At 40.3% G+C, this 23,809-nt stretch overlaps 1 protein-coding gene across 2 annotated transcripts; it reads left to right on the top strand.

Annotated features, from left to right (window-relative positions):
- The first annotated feature begins 4,699 nt into the window (after nt 1–4,699).
- Nucleotides 4,700–12,037, top strand: LOC137249648 (uncharacterized). 2 transcript variants are annotated; one of them, XM_067781348.1, is made up of 6 exons: nt 4,700–4,827; nt 9,484–9,565; nt 9,636–9,764; nt 9,840–9,932; nt 10,009–10,143; nt 10,216–12,037. In XM_067781348.1, exons 2-6 carry the CDS (start codon nt 9,493–9,495, stop codon nt 11,895–11,897), a joined length of 2,112 nt encoding a protein of 703 aa, XP_067637449.1. In that variant the 5' UTR covers nt 4,700–4,827; nt 9,484–9,492; the 3' UTR covers nt 11,898–12,037. The 2 variants fall into 2 exon arrangements, with proteins under 2 accessions (XP_067637449.1, XP_067637448.1); XM_067781347.1 differs by having other exon boundaries at nt 9,249–9,565.
- Nucleotides 12,038–23,809: the final 11,772 nt, after the last annotated feature.

Below are 23,809 nucleotides of genomic sequence, written 5' to 3'. Positions count from 1 at the left end.
GAGGAAGAGGAAACGGTGGTTCACCTCATTTGCAACTGCCCAGCACTAAGCGGAGCACGATAGTGCTTTCTGTGTGCTCCATTTCTTGATAATCTGAGCCAGGTTTTGGAGCACGACGTCAAGGACTTGGTAGCTTTCATCAGGTCCTCAAAATGGTACGAAGAGGAAAGATAACGGTGTATTTTCGTGGTATCACAACGGGTCTAATACTTCTGGCCTAAGTGTGCCCTCGGGAAGTCTCCTCAATCTAATCTAACCTAACCATCCCGTGCGCCCCCTAGCGAAACTTTGTATTGTATTTTTCTCCTTCGTTCCTTTGTCACGGCGTCTTAACCTGTCTCTGAAGTTTCATGTTTATAGCTCAATAAGAAGTTACTTTAAAATCGATCTCAAAACACCAAATTTCCAAATTCTTATCTAATTATTTCGATCCGTGCGCCACCTAACGGATTTTTTTCCTTTTGTTGCATTGTCGCGGTGTTCTATCCTATGTGTAAAGTTTCACGTTTGTAGCTCAATGAGAAGTTACATAAAAATTGATTGCAAGATTTGTATGAAAAGCGGACAAACATTCAACCGGCGTAATATAAAGGAAGTAAAAATAAAGTAAGAATTTCCGATAGAGAAACATAACGGTTGTTGTTGTTGTATAAGCCAAAAAAGCACTAAATGAAGGATTTGGGTGAGTCGTTCTTTATAATGCTGCGGTTGGCCTTTCTTTTCGCGAGGTTTCCGCTTAAAAAGTTTGGAAATTGAAGCTCATCTTCGGTATCATATTTAATTGGCGCTTAGCCGCCTTGACGATTTCGGTCGTAATGTACCAAGACAGAGTAATTATCCTGGTGTAGCGATAACTGGTGGCAATTGTCAGCACCAGGGGAAATTATGTTGTCCTCCACCTGTCCGACGACGTGGCTTTCCGTAGCGGTCATAAGGCAGATCCTATCGCACGAAGCGGTAGTGTAGTTGCCAGCCATGAACTAGTAATGCAACATTAAAAACAAACAAACAAACTACGATGGGATGCGTGTGCAGGCGTGACAGGAGAACTTAAGTCGTGCCCAACAGACGCTTTAAGTATTATCTTTAACAAGCAGCCACTGGAACTCCAAAAATGATTTATAGCTTCTTTACCTACCATCAGACTCAGGGATTCGAGTTCCTGGAGCGAGAACCAGTATGGCCACAGCGGTATCCTAAGAAGATTACCCTATGAAGATTCTATAACAGATTAATTTTCGCTTGCATTGAACTTTGACAAGAACTTTAAAGTGAGGATACCATCGGGAACGCATTGGTCAACCAACCTATTGTTTGAGGAGAGTGCCACCTTCACAGCCGGGTCCAAAATGAACTGTTGTGTTGGTGCAGAGATCTTCTCCGAACAGCTGGAAGTCGCACTCTTAATCCGTCTTCCAAACTCAACCAATATCTTTCAAGCAGAGATATTAGGAAAAGAGAGGTCTTGTTTCATCCTGTATGAGTATGCATATACTCAGATATCCGAGCAGCGCTCAAGGCGCTGCACTCATCACATACATATATTCTCTAAGGCTGAAGGAAGGTGCTGGGTAATTCAGAAAACTCAGCGACTATTAATATCACATGGGTAGCGGGCCATAGAAATTAAAAAGCGCATGAACTAGCATCGTTAGACATCACTGAATCAGTCACGGTATAGCGACCGCTACCATCAATAAAAAGTGACATTCGTAACTATTTAAGGAAACCGCCATTCAAAATTGGTACTCTACGGACTCATGTGAATAGATAAATTTGGACGGACTTTAAACAAAAAAAAAAAAACAGAGGAGTTACCAAAATAGGCATATATTTTGGATGATAGCCCCAATTAAAGCACATTGGCCCACACGCAAAAAAAATGGGAGTCCCCTTTCAACGACATGTGCAACCAAGAAGGTTTTAAGAAACCGTTCACCCATTTCCTTTTCGAATGTTGAGCCCTGGAAAATAGCAATTACCGATAGTTTTACGTTCTTAGAGACCAAAGGATATTACTGCACCTGCGTGGGCTACGACCTATAGCTGCTCCAGAAGCTCTAACACGATCTCGCCTCAGCCAGGATTAAAGACTCCTGTAACAGAACAATGTTAGCTTTGGTGTCGAACCATCCATCCGATATCTTTGGCTGATAAAATATCGACAAACATCCGCTGTGGTAGCAAACCGCTGTGCCAGCACAACACTGGTCTCTCGAATAAGCAAACCTAATGGAAAAGTAAATAAGATGGCTGTCGAAGCAACAGAAGAAAATAATATGTTACTTCTTTGCTTATGAGTATAGTTGCGATCAACAAGAAAAGCTGTGTACACTCCAACTAACTACAGTTGAAAGGTATGTACCTTAGTCAAAGACTTGTTCAGCAGATACCGGAGAATAAGGCCAGACAAGTCAGACGATTAGAGAATGTGCGGCTGATGGTGAGACGACATAGCAGATTTGACGTCATCAAAACAAATTGTTTGTACTGACAGGCCTTTAACTCAACCTGCTTTTTATTCCGATTCTTTTGTCTGATATCAAAACAAGCAAAAAACAATAACAACATGACAGTTGGAATTCTTTCTGGGACTAATCTTACAATATGGCGCAGAGCGAATAAACGCCGATGAATGATTCTATAAGATTGTGAAAATTGCACTTAGTTTTCAAAAGCGTGAGGCATTCTAGAATATTCTGCTATTTCACGGCGGCAGTCCGTGATTTCACGGAACCTTGCTGTTTTGCACCTACTTTTTGCTATTGGGATCTACTTACATATTTCTGTATGGTTAAACAATGAACGCGAATGCAAGTACCTACGCACGAATTTTCCATTACTAAGCTAGTATTTTTTCTCCTGATATAGTTCCGCCTTCCGATGCCCGGTGAAGGCCGCTTGTATAAGTCCCTTACCTTTATCTACCTTTTCTGACAGCCAAGCAGCAATAAAGCGCTGGCAGAACCATACACTAGTTCAAAGCTAGTAGGGGCTTGCAACCACTTATAGCTGCGTTGACCGCCACTTTAATATCCATTATCTAAGTTTCGCGACACAAGGGAGCCGAGGATGATGTGCTAGCACGTAGAGGTTCAGGGGAGGAAAATGACGAAACAACCACCGTCGAAGTAGGGAAAGGACAAATGTGAAATTTTTAGGAGAGCAAAGCGATTTGCACCGGTCATTGGGTTTTGGGAACGGATGCGGAAAATGTGGATATTTCGTATTCATTACAACGCTATAGAAATTGTAAAGACGTAACTGCAATAGCGACTGTTGAGCATTTTCTGTGTCTCTATCTAGAACATCCCTCGGAGGTCACGTTTTGGAAAATCTGGATATATTTTCGGATAAGGGACTCCAAATATTCTTCATTATATAAACAAAGCGAGCTGGCTGTAGTACATATCCGATATAGCATTCCGTAGGCTCAAACGATTTTTATGGCAGCAAAAAGACTTTTCATTAGCTACTTGACGACCTGGGTTGCATCCATTATACCTACCTTGTTTTGCTCAGTCTTGAAACCTTGTGCCAGTGCTCGTAGTTCTTGTGATTTTGTACGAATTTTCAAGAAGTCTGCAGGCTACATGTCTCTGGATGCACAGAGGTGGTGTCCATTTTGATATTGACGAAATAATAGGTTGGGTTAGGTTGACTGAGTATGTCCATAGTGTTACCAGAATTTGTTTGACGACCAAACGAAAAACCCGAATTGTGCACCAGGACTTATGTTATAAAAAAAATCCGTCCTCTTGGCAAATACTAGAAGTTTTTTAGGACCTAGCTTATTTGCTGCCTCGAGGTCTGCAACTTTGCACACCACTAGTAGTTGGACTCTTGACCTCGCGGGCGCAGAACGTGCTCAATTCTTTCATCCTGCAGCTCACACCTACATCTGCTGTTACTGACGAGGCCTAAAGCATTAGCATGTGCCCCCAGAAGGAAGTGTCCAGTTTTGTATGCCCATCGTGAGCCCTAAGTCCTCTCTCTTTAGAGATATGACTAACTTTGTGAGTCTAGTATTTGTGCATGATCTTATAAATTTTTTATCATATGCAAATCCTGTCTTCTTTTGAATTCTTCTAAACGGATTGGGACGTTTATTTTGGCAACTCATAGGCCTTTTCGTTACCTTCTATCCCCTTATGATCGAGAGCCCTGAAAAAATGACAACAGATAGAGTCCGGGGAGCCATTCCGACTTCGAATAAGCTCCTGCATACAGAACGCTGTTATGTTATGAAACTGGTATTACAGATTACCGTCTTTTGCGCTTGAGCGAAGTCCTCTAACGTCATCCCATTGATAAAGTTGGCTTACAGACCTCGAAGCTAGGCTTAGCTTTGTACTCTTTGCTGTAGTTCAATAGTAACTTCCGGTAAACATTTTCGCTGTAATTCTTGTACATAAAATTTCTTAAATAAAAAAAAAAATTGAATACATAGTTTTGTTGCTATTTTAAGCATCGTTAGAATATGTGAGTTTTTGTTTAACTACAGAAATATTTGTTACAATTCACATATTTTTGTAAATATTTTTCAAATTGCAATTTTCTAGAATTTTTGGTTTCTGAGTTCCTGCCTCGACAATATTTGAGCACGTCCGCTGCGTGTAACGCATTTTATTGTGAGCTTCGAATATGCGCGAGGCTTTGAATAAAAGCAATTAATTTTTGTAATGAAAATCAGTGAAACCCGATTTGTGAGGCAGAACATTCATTATACAAAAAACAAGTGTTCAAAATTAATTTATAAAAAAATAAATTGATTGGTAGCACTCAAATTCTACCGCTGCTACTTTTCGATCAGGCCGATATTAGAAGGTTTGTATTAAAGATGTGAGAGGGTTATGGGAATTGTTGGACCGAAAAGTATGTCTACCGAATTGCTGGACTTTCCTGTAGGCGGAAGTGTTTTAAATATATTTTGAGTAAAAAAGGGCAAAATTCCGTTTCCCACCCTCTGCAATATGTGTTCTGCGGATATTGGTATTGGGAGTGTTCTTGTTGTAATAATCTAAGTTTTAGGGGTGTTAAGAATATGAACAGTCCTATGCCGAATTTAAACACTATTAGCTCCGGTCCTAACATTGGGAGGAATCACCGTTCTTATAGGTTTTATGTTCTCAAATTTTAAGAAAACGTGAAAGGCGTAAAAGCCGTAGATCTGTTGTAGTTATTTCAATGATACGAACACTCCCCGAAGTTTTGGGGAGTGCTATCGATGTTGCTCGCACTTTCCCGGATAAAGATCCGATACGACGTACACCTTCCTGTAATCTGTCCATCCAATAGGTGAAACCACTCACTAATTCTCATCAATGACCTCTAACGAGAGTCCGAAGAGGCTTGCAGTATCAATAGGATCAATAGGAATAAGTATGTTAGAAGCGTTGGTTCCATATTGCAATAGAGAAGATGGTTGGCGTAATATGAGGACACATTATAAGCGGGGCATACATAAGGTATGTTCTTGTTGTTGTTTCAGTACTTTGCCCCATCCATAGGTGCGACCACTCACAAATTGGATATGTGGCGGTCGATTCTGGATAAGTAACAGTTTAGCCTATTACAGTATTTAAATCGAAGTTGAGCCAAAGTGATACGCGTTTCACTGGCTGGGTAAGTTGCTTTCCTTAACTACGATTTTAGAGTATTTGTCTTTCAGAACGGCGTTCACTGGGCAATACCTTCCTTTTTATGAGTGTTTCTGTGACTTTGTCATGCTCCTGAGTTCTTAAGTGCCAGATTTCTTCATAGTGCTTGCTAGATATATGCGCTGCCGATAAACGCCGCCGAATAAAGTGTGTCAGCAGCAGAAAGCCCGGTGCTGGGGAGTGTCTGGCGAAGCCTCTCATTCTGATAATCGCTTCATATTCTTTCACATGAGATTTGGATCTTACCAGACTCTACGCTACAGGAACCCAAGAAGTATTCAAAAAACCATCACTAAAAATAGTCGGCCGGAACATCACCTGCACGCAAGAGCTAGATGAGTAAATAGACAAATTCACTCCTACTAGTATTAAAATTCTGTTCAAAGGTCACAACAACGACCACTTCGTGAGAAGCGCGGTCAGGGAGGGTATCGACGGAGTCGGCAGCGTATTAACCGAATACCCGCATAATGAGCACTTTCCAGCATGCGATGAAGCATCAGTAAAATAATCTCCCAGAACGCACTATCAGCCCCCATATGGTTTACTGGACTTTATAGAAGGGGATAAGATAAGTTTCGCTATCAACACCATCTCCCCATTTAAGTCGGCTGGCTTTAATGGTGTCACTTCAAAAGCTATTACTGTAACTGGTCATCTGGCTGGAAATGGTCTACAGAGCTATAAAATATCCACAGAGGTGGAAGAGAACAAAAATTATTTTCCTAACCAAGTCGGGTACACGTTCGTATGAAAGCTTCGACGACTACAGGCTAATAAGTCTCACATCTTCTATACTTAGGGTTATGAAGTAATTCTTGGACATCAACATTGTATCAATAACAACAGGACCAAATATATTAAAGAGCAAGATGTATACATGAAGGGTCACCAATAACGGAAAATCACCTCACTTCAAGCATTACACCCTAGGTGTCTTCTTAGACATACGGTCAAAGCTCTCCAAGGGGCCGGATTCGATAACCACATTTGCAGATGGACTCAATAAATGCTTAAAAACAAAATAATGCAAATAGATATGGGCTATGTGACTATGTCCTTCCATAGTAAGAGTTGAGGCACTGAACGAGATACCGCGCGAGCTCGATAAAAATGGAGTAAAGTAAAAAGTAAGTTCGTGCCTTGGAGTCTCACTTAACTCTAAAGGGGTTTTTCATTAATGGAGTCGAGTCCCAGCATTCTGCGACCCAAAAAGAATACTATGTTGGGAAAGAGAGAGAGAAAAATGGGAGCGGGAAAAATGACAAAGCATTGTATGGCTCAGAGTTTTCTTGTGAGCTCAACAAAGCCCAAAGGAGGGAAATTACTTGTATCAAAGGATTGCTAGCCGAACGTCATAGGGAGAAAAGTAATATAAAGCTTACAGCTCAGATTCTAAAGTCGCTTTCTGTTCTAATGCAAAGCCTTCGAAAACAAACGGATAGAGTTCTGAAGGATACCAGAGTTTAAACCAGATACCTACAACTAGCTCTTGCCGTGTCTTCCAGACCAAAGTTTATGCCATATGCAGACATACTGCTCCAGGATAGTACGATTGCAGACATCAATGCACCGATCTTTGTCGACCGCCGCCCTAAGGGCATTAGAATCCAAAGTGATAGAGTCAGATATCGTACGGAGGTGTCGAGCCTCGCTAGGAGGGGCCTTGCTCTGCTGTGTTCCGGGGCACAAATATATTACATTTAGGTGGGTAGAGAGGTTGGCTGTCGAATGTAAAAGGCCAGGGTAAACATTAATTCCACTTTTGCGATGCTGACGTTGAAAGAGGTGAAGATCCTCTCCCACTAATTTTTCTAGATATCTTTCCATTTTTCATAATCTGACAGTGCCTTATTTGAGATCGTAAATAACGGCAAAAATATATACGAAAACTCAAACGAGTGAGAAATCAACCAAAGGCGTCCGCTCAGTTATAAAAGGAATAGTAAAGACCTTAAACTACATGGAAGTCGGGTACAGCTCAAAATATTCTTCAGATGTTGCAAGTACTTTCAGAAGGGGAACTTAAGCTTTCTCGCTACCATTTTCAATATTCCAATAGACCTTTTCTGGGAGATGCGCAGAGTCGTCAACCTATTTGCCACCAAATATATGAAAAAATGGAAACAAAGAGTCTAGATATATTGATTTGGAGTTTTACGGCCGCAAACATTTTAATTTTCGCTCAAACGCGTTTTGATTCTTCCGCGTTTTCTTCAGGGAGTCTGGTTTTTATTAAAAAGAAAGAGCTAGCTTAGGTTAGGTTGAACTGCTTAACCTCACAACATCTAGGTTGAACTAGCCGGTCCATGAGGATCTCACGTAGACTGAATGAGTCCGCAGTGTTACCAGAAGTTTGTTTTAACGACCAAACTGAAAAACCCTATCAAAAACCAGGACTTATGTCCTCTTGGCAAATACGAGAAGATTCCTAGGACCACTTCCTGCTTATAGATCTGACAGTTGGATCATCCTAATAGCTGGAGACTTAGCCTGGCAAGTGCAGGGCACGAGCAAAGAACGTGCTCGATCGTTTCCTCCTCCAACCCGCACTTCCTACATCTGCTATCTCAGACCAAGCCTAATTTAAAGGCAAGTGACCCCACAAGGCAGCGTCCAGTCAGAGTACCCGTCGTGAGTCTACAGACCTCTTTTTTTAATGATAGAAGCAACTTTGTTAGTCTAAGGTTGTAAGACTTACACATAATCTTCGACACGTTACAGCACCGCGCTTGAACCCACGCCTTTCCCGCTTGGTCGATCATGTGCAACTCTCGCATTCGCTTAATCTCGCTCAGTCTAATTGGGACATCTACGGAGTAAGCTTCAAGGGATGCGATCATTTTGCTAGTTCATCCGCTTCTTCATCCCCATCTATTTCCATATGCCCTGTGACCCATTATAAATGTATGCTTCTCCCTGTCCCGATACCCTTCAGAGACTGCTTACACTCTAACACTCATTTAGATGCTGTGCAATGCGAGATTATTGCCTTAATTGTTGCTTGACTGTCAATATAAAAGTTAACACGGTTGCAGATTAAGCTATTCTCTTCCAGGGTTTCTACTGCTTTGGTTACGGCTAATATTTCCGCTTGGAAAACGCTACAGTAATCCGGCAGCCTGTAGGATCTATTTATTTCGGGATCAGCACAGTATACCACATACCCTACTCTTTCCACAACTTTGGGACCATCTGTGTAAACATGTATCGCCTCGTCCGCCATTTGAGCACCTTTGCGCCTACCGTCCACATGTACTGTGGCCTCAAGATCTTTCTCGAAGCGCAGATAGGGAAATTGTTAACGTTATGTTCTTTGCTACCTGGTCTAAGGCTGGAATGTGCAGAATGGCATACAGTAGTTTGCTTACAACTAACGGAAACAGTCTAGAGCACTTAAACTTGCCTTCCACTTTTATCAATACTCCAGTAGACGTTTTCTGGGAGATGCCTGGAGTCACTAACCTATTTAGCGTCACATATATTAAAAAAAAAAAAAAATAGTTCAGATATATTGAGTTTGAGCTTTAGGGCGACAAAAGTCTGAGTTTTCTCATACGCCTTTTGATTTCTTGGCACCTTTTTCAGGGAGTCTAGCCTAAAAAAGGTAACAGCTAATAGAAAGCCAGATTCCGGAGTTGCCTAAGGAGTAACAGAGAGAGTCTGCTGATGACAAGGAGAAACATTCTGGGTGAGAACGACAAAAACTGGTAGTTGTTGAGGAAGTGAGCGAGAGATACCGCAGAGTGTATAAAAGAAGAACTAGGGGAAGATACAACAAAATCTGATATACTCTTTTTTTTCAAAAATCAAACGTCTCAAGAAGTAAATAATGAGACCCACAAAAACTTGGCTTTTATTGGCTGCTGCCACCGCTATCATCAGTGCGGGTACTGCGAATAATGGTGAGTTTTTGCCGAACAGATAATGATTTCTTTGTATCAAGTCCTATATTAAAACGAATGCCTATTTCAGTGATTGCCGGTAGAGATATTCATAGTACGAGTAACACTTTTGTTAGTGTGGTAAACGTGAATCCTGCAAAAGGCGACAGTAATGGTCCTATAAATATTATAAATCAAGAATCCGCTAGGAGGAGCACCAGTGAGTGAAAGCAGCCGCTTGTGGTTTTCAAATGATTTTAAATAGTTTCTTGTAATCTTTGCATTCTAATTTCAGTTACCGAAGCGGAAAACAAGAACGATACGACAGCGCCCGAAGAACTTATAAGCTTAGTCAAAGAGTTGAGCCATGCCTTGGCAGGACAGTTGAGTAAGTAGTAGAGAGCAAAAGAAATATGATATTTTTGATTTTAACCAACATCTCTCTCTCTCCTCTCGCTCTTTAGAAAACAGCAGCTTCGGTACGCCCGATAAATCGAACCAAACTGCTGAGGTTTTGGACTTCAGTCAAGAAATAACAGTAGATTTGGGAACTGTTAATTCCAGCCGTACGGGCGGCACACACGTTGGCGCACATAAACGTAAGGAAATTTTAATTTTACTTTTTCAAGGAAATACAAAATAACTTTACTTACTACTTTTTTCTGCAACAGATAAAGGCGTGCGCATCGTTGTACTTCCTTTTGAGGAGACTGAGTTCTTTCTAAAGAATGAAACCACCACTTCTACATCTCAAAAACCTAAAAAAGGTGCGTATATGTCAGAAAATAGAAATAGGTCTTCAGAAGAAAGTTCCACTTTATCAACAAGCACTTCAGAGTCATCGACTTTCGCTCCAAGCACGACATTTATCTACCTACCAACGAAGCCGCGTATATACACCGTTTCTACGACTACAGAGTGTACATCTGAATCAACAGAGTCAACATCTGAATCAACTGAGTCTTCCTCGTCGACAAATTATTTCGAAATTTCTGACTCAACTTCGGAGTTTACTCTAACGCCAACCACTTCTGATTCAACCGAGTCTTATTTGTCTACAAATTCATATAATACCAACCCATATAAGCATCCACATAACTTGTCAACAACAGAGTGCTCTACCGAAGAGAGTTCCACTGAAGAGTCAACGGAATCTTCAATTTACACAGATTCTTACTCTTCAGAGTCAACTACTGACTCAACTGAGTCTTCGCTGTCGACGAACTATTACGAAACCTCAGAATCAAGTTCGGAGTCTCCATCAACACCCACTACTTCAGAATCAACAGAGTCCTCTTTGTCTACAAATTATTACGAAATTTCAGACTCAACTTCGGAGTCTACTGTAACGCCAACCACTTCTGATACAACCGAGTCTTCTTTGTCTACAAATTCGTATAATACCAACCCATATAAGCATCCACATAACTTGTCAACAACAGAGTGCTCTACCGAAGAGAGTTCCACTGAAGGATCAAGCACTTCAGAGTCAACGGAACCTTCAATTCACACAGATTCTTACTCTTCAGAGTCAACTACTGACTCAACTGAGTCTTCCCTGTCGACGAACTTTTACGAAACCTCAGAATCAAGTTCGGAGTCTACCTCAACACCCACTACTTCAGAATCAACAGAGTCCTCTTTGTCGACAAGTTGTTATGAAACTTCTGAGTCGAGTACGGAATTCAATATAACGCGGACAACGTCTGAATCAACTGAGTCTTCGTTGTCGACGAACTATCCCGAAACCGCAGAATCAAGTTCGGGGTCTACCTCAACACTGGCTACTTCAGAATCAACAAAGTCCTCTTTGTCGACAAGTTATTATGAAACTTCTGAGTCGAGTACGGAATTCAATATAACGCCGACAACGTCTGAATCAACAGAGTCTTCGTTGTCGACGAATTATTACGAAACTTCAGAATCAAGTTCAGAGTCTACTTTAACACCAAACACTTCCGAATATACTTCGTCGACAACTTATTACGAAAATCCAGCGTCGAAGAAAGCGATAAAGCCTACCACAGCACCAACTCCACAATCTTGCCCTCCACACACTATACCCATTCAGTTACCATATATACCACTCATTATATTTTATCCTACAATAGGCCACATGCCTAATAAATCTCTGAAGTCAACTCCTGCAACACATGCCATCGGCGGTAGTGGGCAGCTAACACATGGAGGAGGATGCATACTTTGTATTCCTGGTGCACCAGATTCACTGCCATTCCCACCTGGCTCATTACCATTTTTACGAAATCCACTACCCATCACAACAGGTTCAGTACTATCGCCAGTGAATAGAGCACAACGTCAAAAACCACGGCACGGGTCCCATAAAAGATGAGTAAACTTAAGTAGTTGCTTTTATTTTCTTTCATCAAACATTTTATTTTTTTTTGTGTGCATTGTAAAAACTTAATCATATAAATTAGTTAGAAAAACATTTTGAAATTAATAAATGCAAATGTATTCGTACTCAAAAAAGTCTAACTGATTGATCACTTCCCAGACGGCACTGCTTATAAACCACTCAGTTGGTTTCATAACTACTCTTCTCCTAGGGTCTAGATCACATATATATAGCGAGCGCAATTGTGCTATGGAGTGCAGACCTCTGGTTTAGACTCTTTACGAACAGCCCTCATAATTAGTTGCTTATTTACTTATCTCTCTATAATTAACCGGATAAAACTCTCGCAAACGTATCTGAAAACGATAGCAATATGAATCATATGTCGTTCAGTTTGTGGCAGTGAAAGTATTGTTTACGATAGTCGCAACAAATAAAGCTAGCGAATATTAAGCAATATTTGTTATAGGCCTTTTTTGATACTTCTGCGTAGTCGGATAAAATATTTCATTTGATACATTTTCGACTCAAATTAGATACTGAAAAAATTTACAACAATATTATATAAGTAACAAAAAGGATATTGCAAAATGATGAGCGAATTTTTCGGTTGTTCCGTTTCCCATTGTGTTCCCCTATATTAAATACATTGAAGCTCAATTGAGGCGTTTATACTTACTTTGCATAGTATTTATTTGCGTATAATAAATATTAAATAATTTTTGAAACACAGCACTCAAGTATTCACTTTCACGGATATCATAGAACCAAAAAATTGATTTATTTCTTATTTGCGCTGCGCATTGCTAGAAGACATAACGCTATATACGAAATTATGAACCGTTATTCTGTCTGCATTTTGGTTTTTGTCACAAAACACATGTTGCAAACCTCATAGGAAAGTTTTTGGCGCCACAATAATGAGCATCGTTCTTTGCTCACTTGCGAGAATTCCTGCAAACTTAAGCGAGTGATATCCGGTATATAAATTTTCTATAGCTATTTGTTCGCGTACATAGCGGAATGATACAAGGTGGCAGCATGGTGACATACCTACAAACATAAATAAAAATTCCATGTACTTTGTTTTTGTTAATTCGATGGACAAATGTCAAAATCGTACTGCTCCGGAAGTTGATGTATCAAATCAAATAAAAAAAGTTTATAATCAGCTGTTCCATGCTGCCACCTTGTATCGTTGCGCCATGGTTCGCGTATGAGCTTGTTTACAGATTTTTTGCGATAAAAATAAAGTTTCTATCTTCTTTTGTTCACATATGAGCTCACTTCTGAGAATTTTGCGAAAGTCTCGCAAATTAATCAAACTTGGTCCGCTGGACTGCTTACATTTCTCTTGTAGTTGTACAGCATTTATTTACTAGCGTCATAGTGAAGTGTCGTAATTACTTATAATCGCCACATCATATTATCGTTATCGAAAATAAGTAGTTGATTACCCCCATGGATGAAATATTTTCGGAGGAGGTTTCAGAGCTAACTTCTAGCAGTATATTGTAACGAATAATTGTAAGGAATTTACTTGCAAATCCTCTTATTTGCAATCCTCTGCTTAGTTCGAATCACTAAACTGTTGAATAAATAACTCCAATATTGAATAATGGAAAAATTACCTTTATTAAAGTACTTCACAATAACACTTATACTTTGCTACTCGCTGGCTTAATAACCAAACTTATTGATAACTCAAATTAAACTCTACTATTGGCCGCCAGATCGCGTGCTTAATCAATAACTGATTGAGTGCTCAACTTAAACTGAATTACTTCTTACTCGCCTGCCCCGCTTTTATAGTTTACGCTGCATACTTCTAGGCTCTTCGATTTCCAGAACTTACTAGTTAGTTTCGGCTACAAATCGCCAGCCACAACTACGTGCACAAATTATTGCTCTCTCTTGTGACAACTCAGATAAGATATATGCATGTGTTTGTGCATTGCCGCTCCGCTGCTCGTATACGTACATATGTGTAGACGCAATTATTTATTCGTTTATGTAGATACATAATGATTGAATTATTGATGTGAATGTTTGTAGTTTACAGTCTCTCGTGCATACATAGGCGTATAAGTAAATGCATCTGTGTGTGACATCTTTCGGCTGCCTTATATATGTGTATACATGATTTGATTATTGACGTAAATACTGCTTGGCATGGCCTTACCATCGCCTTAGTGATGGTATAGCTTAGTGATGCTAATATCCGTGACAATATGCTTTTTTGTTAGGAGTATCAACTCTGCCAACTGGAGTCTGAGCGAGTGTAGCCACCCTTTTGTGCGTATCATGACTAGATTGAGCTGTATGTGCACTTATTTCATATTTCATATATTTATTAAGTCAAATGGTAACAACCTTACTGACTAGATTACAGGTTAACTTAGTACTAGTTTAACAATTTTAAAGTAAGATTTACTGAGATAAGTAATAGGACTCAATGCGTGCCTTAAACAGAGACCTTGGCATGACAAAGTCCAGGTCAAGGCTTCTGGATAGGCGATTAAATTCTACAAGACCTCTTATAAGAGGTGCGAAACTGAAGTAATTCGAACGCAGTACTTCAACGCGGAATGTACTGTGAAAGCGGAGAGCTCTGTTAGGGACATTGAAATTCAACTGCCCAAGTAGTTCTGAGCAGTCAATGGCACCGGATATTATGTCAAAAATAAACATTACGTTTTGAACAAGACGTCTAACTTTAAGTGGCAAGACATTGATAAGCATGCATCTTGCATTGTAGGGTGGCAGGGGATTAACAATGTGAAGAGGTTGAAGAGCAAATCGTATGAACTTGAATTGTTTCAGTTCTTAAAGAGTGTGAGGAGTATATGGGATTCCAGATGACTGATGCATACTCTAACTTAGAACGCACTTAGGCATTGTATAAGATTTTCCTGGTATATGGGTCCTTGAAATCCTTGGCATATCGTCGCAAGAAAGCTAAGTTGGTATAAGCCTTTGGTATGAGAAAGTTTACATGATTATAAAAAGTAAAATATGAGTCAAAAATTACGCCAAGATCGCGAAACTCATTAATTGACGCAAGAGTTACATTTGAAATCGAGTACGCGAATGAAACCACATTCGTAGACTTAGTATATGTCATGTGGCAGCATTTACTAATATTGAGTCGCAGATTATTTTGACAGGCCCAATTATTTATAGCATTCAGATCTTCTTGCAGACGCAATGCATCAGAAATACAGGAGATTCTCCGAAAGAGTTTAAAGTCGTCAGCATAAAGCAAATAATTCGAATAGTTTATGCATGAGCCAACATCATTAATAAACATTAAGAACAAAATAGGACCAAGGATGCTACCTTGTGGTACACCTGAAGTTGCTGAGAATTCATAAGACTTAGTTCTCTCGATTTCAACAAAAGATATTCTATTTTCCAAATAGGATTTCAGCCACGACAGAAAGCTTGAGTGAAAGCCCATTTTTTCAAGTTTCCACAGAAGTTATTTGCGCGAAACTGTGTCAAAAGCCTTGAAAATCCGTATATATGGTGTCAACTTGGCATCCATCCTTAAACGCAGAGACACAAAACTGAGAGAAAACAGCCAGATTTGTAGCAGTCGAACGTCCCGCAATGAAACCATGCTGACATGGATCGACTATTTTATTTATAGCGAATGATACTTTGTTTTTAACTACCTTTTCAAAAAGTTTTGAACATGTTGACAGTTTGGATATTGGCCAATAATTCTTTACTTCATTTTTATTGCCTGACTTGAAGATAGGAGTGATAGGCACCAGCTTCCAGCGATCAACAAAACTCCAGACGATAGCGAAATATTGAAAATGTGGCACACAAAGAGAAATACTATACACTTCTTAAATAAAAAAGAGGACAATCCATCAATATCATTTTTGATTGAGGTCTGTAAGGAGGATATACCCAAGATAATATCGGTCTCAGACAAGGACAGAGACCCAAAGTCTAAAGGTTTGGGGCTATCAGTAAGATACCTGTTATCAAGGTTATCGGCCTCAACAACAAACGTAGATTTGACAAAAATCAGCAAAAAGATTTGCCGAATCGACCAAACTGTTGGAGCAAATGTCATTAAATTTGACACAGGTAGGTATATTAGAACAACCTTTCTTTGAACGAACATAGTTCCAAAAAGATTTAGGATTAACTTTCAACTCATCTTCAACTCTAGAAACGTATTTGTTGTACAAAAACTTATCAAGAACATTGAACTGCGTCATATAGGAAGTATACTGATCTTTATAAACAGTATCGCTGGTATCCTTGTATAATTTAAAGTACTTATTTCTTTGATTTTTCAACTTTCTCAACCTAGTATTGTACCAGGGTAGTTTGTGAACTTTAACTATTAGGAGAGAAAGATTCCTACTGAATATGTCAGCCATCTTTAGCAGAAAAATGTCGAAACATTCAGTTGCATTTTTAGCAAAGAAAATATATGTCCAGTCTATTTCAGATATGAGAGAGTTTAAGGATTCGTAATTTGCATCCTTAAAGTTATAGGCGCGCTCATTATTATTTACATTGTTTTTCGGCACTAGGTCGAAGAATTCAATAGATAAATATAGGGCTACATGATGCATATCTGATTTATATATAGGAAACACACATTCAGTCAAGTGAGTTATGAGGTTCTCATCGACAAAAATTAGGTCCAAAATATTGTTTAACTGGTTCACGAAACTGTTAATCTGAATTAAATTGGCACTAAAAAGGGTGTCTAAGAAATTAATCTCATGGGGATGATGAACATTAGTAGGTGTTAAGATATCATCTTCTAGTAATTTCGACCAAACAACCTTGCTGAGATTAAAATCTCCCAGGACGCAAAAATTACTATCAACATTATATTCATATAAGTCAAATATATTATTAACATGAGCAAAGTACAGCAAATCTGTGCTGCAAGGCGGAATGTAAGAAACGCAGATAAATAAATTGCCAGAAGGCCCAGTAATACAGACACAAAGCTGGTCCAAGAGAGATTCATCGTTAGAAAGCGGCACAAAAGAAGAGAGAAGAGAACGCCTTACAGCAATTAACACCCCACCGCCTCTGAGACGCCCTGTTTTGATAGGGTCTCTATCCTTTCGATAAGTTTGAAACAGACTTTGATCAAAAAATTCTGAGTCAGAGAAGTCATTACTAAGCCAAGTCTCAACAATGACGTAGACATCATAGTCGCACCGTGAAGTGGCTAAAAATATATCTTTAGATTTCGTTCTCAACCCAGATATATTCTGATAATAGATATTTATACTTTTTTTAATATTACCGCATATAGCTAAGGTTTTGCAGTTGCGCCCTGTGCTTTTTGAAAAAAACGGAATGGTTTAATTTTGACGTCCGATGGCCATAGCGAAGACTCAAGAAGCTTATTATATATTGAAGGCGAGACTCCAAGTTTAAAATTACATCTTGATAACAAACTCGAGTCTGCATCTTTCTTTATTAATTTAAAACAATGAATTAATGAAGGCGAGATGTTTGCATTATGTGAGACATAGTCGACAACATCGCTAGCGGTTTCCGTCGGCTAAGCTAAGATTTGCGTTTGAATTCCTACCTACGACAGTGGTGGGTACTTTTATGACCTTATTTGAAGTATTATTATTATTGTTAGATGCTAAGCTAGAATTATTAATAGATGTTAGGTTAGTAGCGACTGATCCCTGACGGCCAAAAGCTACAACCCCGGAATACCCAGTTTTATTATTGGCAGGTGCACTTCTGATAGGTTTCGGGCTTTAATGACTGCAGATTTGTTGTCTAGGTATCCAACTAAGATTAATCATCAGGAATTTAAATATTCAAAATTTCATTGCAACTGGCGTTCCACAGCTCAGGACCAAGAGTTGACCCCTGTGCTGCTCCACATGTGACTTGCATGGTACGTGTACCCTCTGAGGTTTGATTTATAAATATGCGACTACTGAGTTAGCTTCTGATGATGCTGTGATATTTGCAATCGCTGCTTTAAGGCGGTCTCACGCTGTTGAAACTGTTTCTTACGTTTAAGGTTGCAATGAGTACAACTCACTTGGATTTAGCATTATGTGGCTGTACTATTTCTACGCTTCTAAGGTCATCTTGAACTGCGTCTAAAGTGCATTTTTTGGGCCTGCCAGGATGATGGCCCTCCTACAGTATCTGCGATACGTGATTTTAGAAGCCTTTCGAAAAGTTTTCCGGCTGTCTCGAGCATGCATTGAGGTGATTTTTCTCTCTCTTATGCGACTTTCCTTTGATGGTAGGTTGTCATGCTGAGCTCCGCTGCGTGCTTTGCATTTGGTTCCTGAGTATTGCCTTTATACATCATTAGGTACACACTAGTATACTATATGTTTTTGGGTCCTCATTCTCTATTACGAAACAAAGTTTCGTTATGCCCTGAAGACGGATCGCTATTGTATTTACACTATGCTAAACGATGGCATCATACTGTTCAAGACGCATTCAGTACCAGGTGTTGTTATCCCCACAGCTGATTGCTTCTTCTTCATTATTACAACGCGTTGTACTACAACATGTTAGTTAATCGGAATCAATGAAAATTTTCTTTTGAGTTGACATTCTTCTTCCAGAATCTCATCGAACAGTTTCTGTACGGACATAGAGTACTCCAGCGAAACAGCACGGTTGAAAAAAGTATTAGCAAGGGGAAACATAGTCCAGGGACTAATAAAGAAAGAAAGCGGCGAATGGTTACGTAATAGTGAAGAATCCCTTGAGGTGCTTTTTTACACACATTTCCCATCGGGAGGCGGTTCAGAAGAGCCAGCTAACATCACTCACACTTCGATCACTGAGCGGGTAGTGCCGGGCTTGGTGACCGATACCAAGATCGAATGGGCAGTGAAGACGTTTCTAAGTTTAAATCGCCGGGCCCAGACGGTATATTCCCAACCATGCAAAAAGTATGGCGGTCGTGGAATGGCTGAAAATAATATTCGATGGGTGCATAACGCCGAATCATGTACCGCACTTTTCGAGAACTGATCGTGTAGCTTTCCTACCAAACGCGGGGAAGATCGGTCACGTGTATCCCAAAGCCTATAGACCCATCAGCTTAACATAATTTATGCTCAAAACCTTTGAGAGGCTGATAGATGTGTACATAAAGTCCAACGTGGATGAAAAGCTGCTCTCTACAACACAGCATGCGTACACAAAAAGCAAGCATAGAGAAATCTCTGGAATATAGGAATGTGCTCTGGGAATCTTCTTGGACATTGCCGGGGCTTTCAATAATGTTTCTAAATGGGCGATTATGAATGGTCTTAATTACATTAAAGTACATCCAGCCTTAACCAGATGGATCGACTACATGTTAAATTGCAGGAAGATTACATCACAATGGGGATTATACGAGTGGACAGGGGCACGCCGCAGGGAGGGGTGCTATCACCTCTGCTCTGGACGCTGGTCATCAACCAACTGCTTAGGCGATTCGATGAGGGACCCGTAAAACTTACGGCTTACCCAGATGATGTTGCAATTGTCATAAGTGGAAAGTGCCTTCCAACGATTAGTACTTTCATGAATCGGGCGCTTCGGGATATTCATACCTGGGCAACTAATGTCGGATTGAAAGTCAATGTGGAGAAGACGGATATGATCTTGTTTACAAAGAGGTACAAGGTCCCAAATTGGACCTGGCCTAAGTTAGAAGGGGTGACTTAACAGGAGAAACCTTGCACAAAATATCTAGGAATCATCCTAGACAGTAAGTTGTCATGGAAGCTTAACGTGGAGGAGAGGGTGAAGAAGGCCTCAACGGCACTTTATGCATGTAAAAGAATGCTGAGGTGTACGTGGGGCCTATCGCCCTCTCTTTCTCATTGGGTTTTTACAGCGATTGTAAGCCTTATTCTATACTATGGAGTTCTTGTTTGGTGGAAAGCCACACAAAAAACAACATACCTCAAAAAATTAGGGTGGGTATGCAGACTATCGGTGCTTAGCATTACGGGAGCCCTGAAAATAACCCCGACGGCTGCACTGTATGCCATTCTGCACATTTCACCTGTAGACCTGGTAGCAAAGAACATAGCATTAACAACCGCAACCAGGCTCTTTGCCTCGGGCAGCTTGAGCGCCGACCATATGGCCAAAGTAGTATAGCGTCATCAATCACAAGACGAACAGACTACCTGATTCCCTATCTGCGCTTCGAGGGATATCTTAAGGCCACAATAGAGGCGGACGGTTGGCGCAAGGGTGCGCAAATGGCGGACGAGGCGATACATGTGTACACAGATGGTTCCAAAGTAGTGGAAGGAGTAGGGTCTGCGGTATACTGTGCTGATCCGGAAATAAGCAGATCCTGAAGGCTGCCGGATTACTGTAGCGTTTTCCAAGCGGAAATATTAGCCGTAACCAAAGCAGTAGAAAGCCTGGAAGAGAATAGCTTAAGCTGCAACCGTGCTAACTTTTATATTGACAGTCAAGCAGCAATTAAGGCAATAATCTCGCATAGCACAGCATCTAAATGCGTGTTCGAGTGCTTAGATTCTCTGGACAGAATCGGTACAGGGAGAAGCATACATTTATATTGGGTCCCAGGGCATATGGGAATAGATGGGAATGAAAAAGCGTATGAACTAGCTAAAGAGAGTGCATCCCTTGAAGCGTGCTCCGTAGACGTCCCAATTAGACTGGGCGAGATTAAGCGAATGCGAGAGGTGCACATGATCGGCCAAGCGGGAAAGGCGTAGGCTCAAGCGCGGGGCTGTAAAGTGTCGAAGATTATGTGTAGGTCTTACAACCTTAGACAAACAAAGTTGCTTATGTCATTAAAAAGAGAGGACTGTAAACTCATGACGGGTATTCTGACTGGGTACTGCCTACTGGCGTCACATGCCTTTAAATTAGGCTTGGTCAGTGAAAACATATGTAGGAAGTGCGGGTTGGAGGAGGAAACGATGGAGCACGTTCTGTACTCGTGCGCTGCACTTGCCAGGCTAAGACTCCACCTATTAGGAGTGATACAGCTGTCAGATCTAGAAGCAGCAAGTGGCTTAAGTCCTAGGAAGCTTCTAGTATTTGCCAAGTGGACGAGTTATTTTATAACATAGGTCCTGGTTTTTGATAGGGTTTTTCAGTTTGGTCGTTAAAACAAACTTCTGGTAACACCACGGACTCAATCAGTCTATTTGAGGTCCTCATGGGCCTGCCAGTGCAACCTAACCTAACCTAACCTGGCATTCTTCTGCACGGCGAATTGGTTGAATTCGCCTTGGTACTATTTGACAGCTGATTTCGCCTTCCTGTTTCGCATAAAACAAGGCGAATTCAATACCAGGTGTTGTTATCCCAACAGCCGATTGCTTCTTCTTGATTATTTTCCATACAACTTCTTGTACTTTAATATGACAGTTAATCGAAATCAATAAAAATTTTCTTTTGAATTGACATTTTTCTGCATGGCGAATTGGTTGAATTCGCTTTGCCACCACCGGTGTGGATTCGCCTTGGCATAAAATAAGAAAGGTAAAGGCCGAATTAAAATGATATAGAATATCATTGCTAGATGAAGTCGTTTGGAGGCGATCGGTTGGTTGGAGCTATCGTTCGCAATACAGTATGAAACGCTCAATTCAATTTGTGTGGAATACTTATAGGCGCGCTTCAAGAGCTTAGTAACATTAAATTTTAAGCAGTACTTTATTTTATATTTTTTTAAATTTTGTAACTTTTCTCTACTATCAATAAAAAAAAAATGTATGTTAAATTTATAAATAATAACATCGTGGTGTGATGGTAGCGTGCTCCGCCTACCACACCGGATGCCCTGGGTTCAAGCCCCGGGAAAAGCAACATCAAAAATTTTAGATATAAGGTTTTTCAATTAGAAGAAAATTTTTCTAAGCGGAGTCGCCCCTCGGCAGTGTTTTGCAAGCGCTCCGGGTGTATTTCTGCCATGAAAAGCTCTCAGTGAAAACTCATCTGCCTTGCAGATGCCGTCCGGAGTCGGCATAAAATCATGTAGGTCCCGTCCGGCCAATTTGTAGGGAAAATCAAAAGGAGCACGATGCAAATTGGAAGAGAAGAGAAGCTCGGCCTTAGATCTCTTCGGAGGTTATCGCGCCTTACATTTTTTTTTTTTATTTAAGCAAACTCTTTTCCATTACCCACATTCACACTCATTCGCTCCGCAGTGTGCTGCCAAATTTAAATTCCTTTTACCGTTAAGTATAAAAGGCGTGTGCTGAAACTTTTATTGTATTCGTTGCATTTTTCATATTCGCGCTTAAATTATGTAGTCCAATTACTCAGGTTGGTGATAATAACATTCGACACAGTTGAACGCTCCCAAAAAAACAGGAAAGCTCACCAAGGACAGCAACAGAGTCTGTCTGCATCTTTTTTTAAATAAATTTTTATAACGACGCCAACCTAGTCTAGCTTCCGGCCAGCTTTTGCGTTTTACTTCAGCGCGTGTTCTGTATTTTAAAGCAGTTTTGGGGTTTCCTATTTTTGCTGGCCAAAAAAAAAAAAAGAAAAAAGTTTTCCATTTCAATGTGGCGTAGTAATTCAGCCATATTTACTAAATTTACTCTTTCCCTTTGTAGACCTTTTCTCTTTTATTTCTTCTTTGTTTATAAATGCGATTTTTATTGTTGCAAAGTTATTTAATTACCTTTGCGTTAATATGTTTTATTTTCGTTTGAAGCATCTGGATTAGAAATCTAATCACGTAATTCTTTTTAGGGTTGGCTTTATGGCATTCTTGGTATGTAATTGCAAGTTTATGGTTTTGGTATTGGGGAGCACTTTTGAATATTTTAAAGAACTCGTAGGGTTTCTTCATAGAAAATGTAACATTGATGACAGCACTTGACAAGTGATTAAAAATTATTTCTTAATCTGTTCGCTTTTTGTAGCTATCATGGCCCGGCGACAGTTTCGATGAGAGATTTCATGAGGACAGCTGGGTCTGCTCAAATGAGTATCTCAAGATGCTTGTTCTATTACGCGCAAAGCTTTCATGAAGGAATGCATACGACTGGATGGAGTAAGGCTTTTTAAAATGCGTTGCCAGAGCCCTGAGGACTGTAATGATAGTCCACCCATGGTTTATGTTAGGTTAGGTTATGTTGAACTGGCCAGTCAATAAAGACCTCACATAAACTGAACTTGTCCATAGTGTTACCAGAATTTCTTTGAAGACCAAACCGAAGAACCTCCATCAGGTGCCTGCAGCTCACACCTCCTACACTTGCTGTTACTGACGAGGCCTAACTTATAAGCATGTGACGTCAGAAGGCAGTGTTCAGTCAGTATGCCCATCGTGTGCCTTAAGTATTCTCTCTTTAGAGATATGAGCCACTTTGTGAGTCTAATATCGTAGGCTTTGCACATGATCTTAGAAATTTTGCAGCCCCGCGCTTTTGTCCACGCCTTTCCTGCTTGATGGCTCATATGCAACTCCTGTCGCCTTTTGATTTCTCCCAGACGGATTGGGACGTCTATCAGCGAGTGTTGCACCCTCCTTTGCAACTAATCGGCCTTTTCGTTACCTTCTATCCTTTTATGACAGAGAACCCACTAAAGATGTATGGTCCAGCCTGAGCGAAGTATTTTTAATGCTTCTGTGCATTCTTCATGAAGTACTGTGTGATATTATTGCCTTAATCGCAGCCTGACTATCAATATAAAATTGACGCAACTGCAGCTTAAGCAAGCTACCTCCAGAATTCTTGCTGCTTTCTTCACTGCTATAATTTCCGCCTGAAAAATGCTGCAGTAATCTAGCTGCCTGTAGGATCTACTTATTTCTGGATCGACACAGTAAGAAGCACAACCGACCCCTTCCGATAACTTCGAACCATTCGTATATAAGTGTATAGTATGTTCTGCCATTTCTGCACCCCGGCAAAAACCCG

The sequence above is a fragment of the Eurosta solidaginis genome, chromosome 4 (genome assembly GCF_040869045.1).
Source record: "Eurosta solidaginis isolate ZX-2024a chromosome 4, ASM4086904v1, whole genome shotgun sequence".
In the NCBI taxonomy this organism is placed as follows: Eukaryota; Metazoa; Arthropoda; class Insecta; order Diptera; family Tephritidae; genus Eurosta; species Eurosta solidaginis.
This window is presented reverse-complemented; position numbering and strand designations above follow the sequence as displayed.

Excerpts from the sequence above, each read along its gene's own strand:
- LOC137249648 (XM_067781348.1), top strand. The coding sequence starts at position 9,493 with ATGAGACCCACAAAAACTTGGCTTTTATTGGCTGCTGCCACCGCTATC. Across the intron at positions 9,765-9,839 it reads ATCCGCTAGGAGGAGCACCA|TTACCGAAGCGGAAAACAAG; the intron begins GTGAGTGAAAGC and ends TTCTAATTTCAG. Across the intron at positions 9,933-10,008 it reads TGCCTTGGCAGGACAGTTGA|AAAACAGCAGCTTCGGTACG; the intron begins GTAAGTAGTAGA and ends CTCGCTCTTTAG.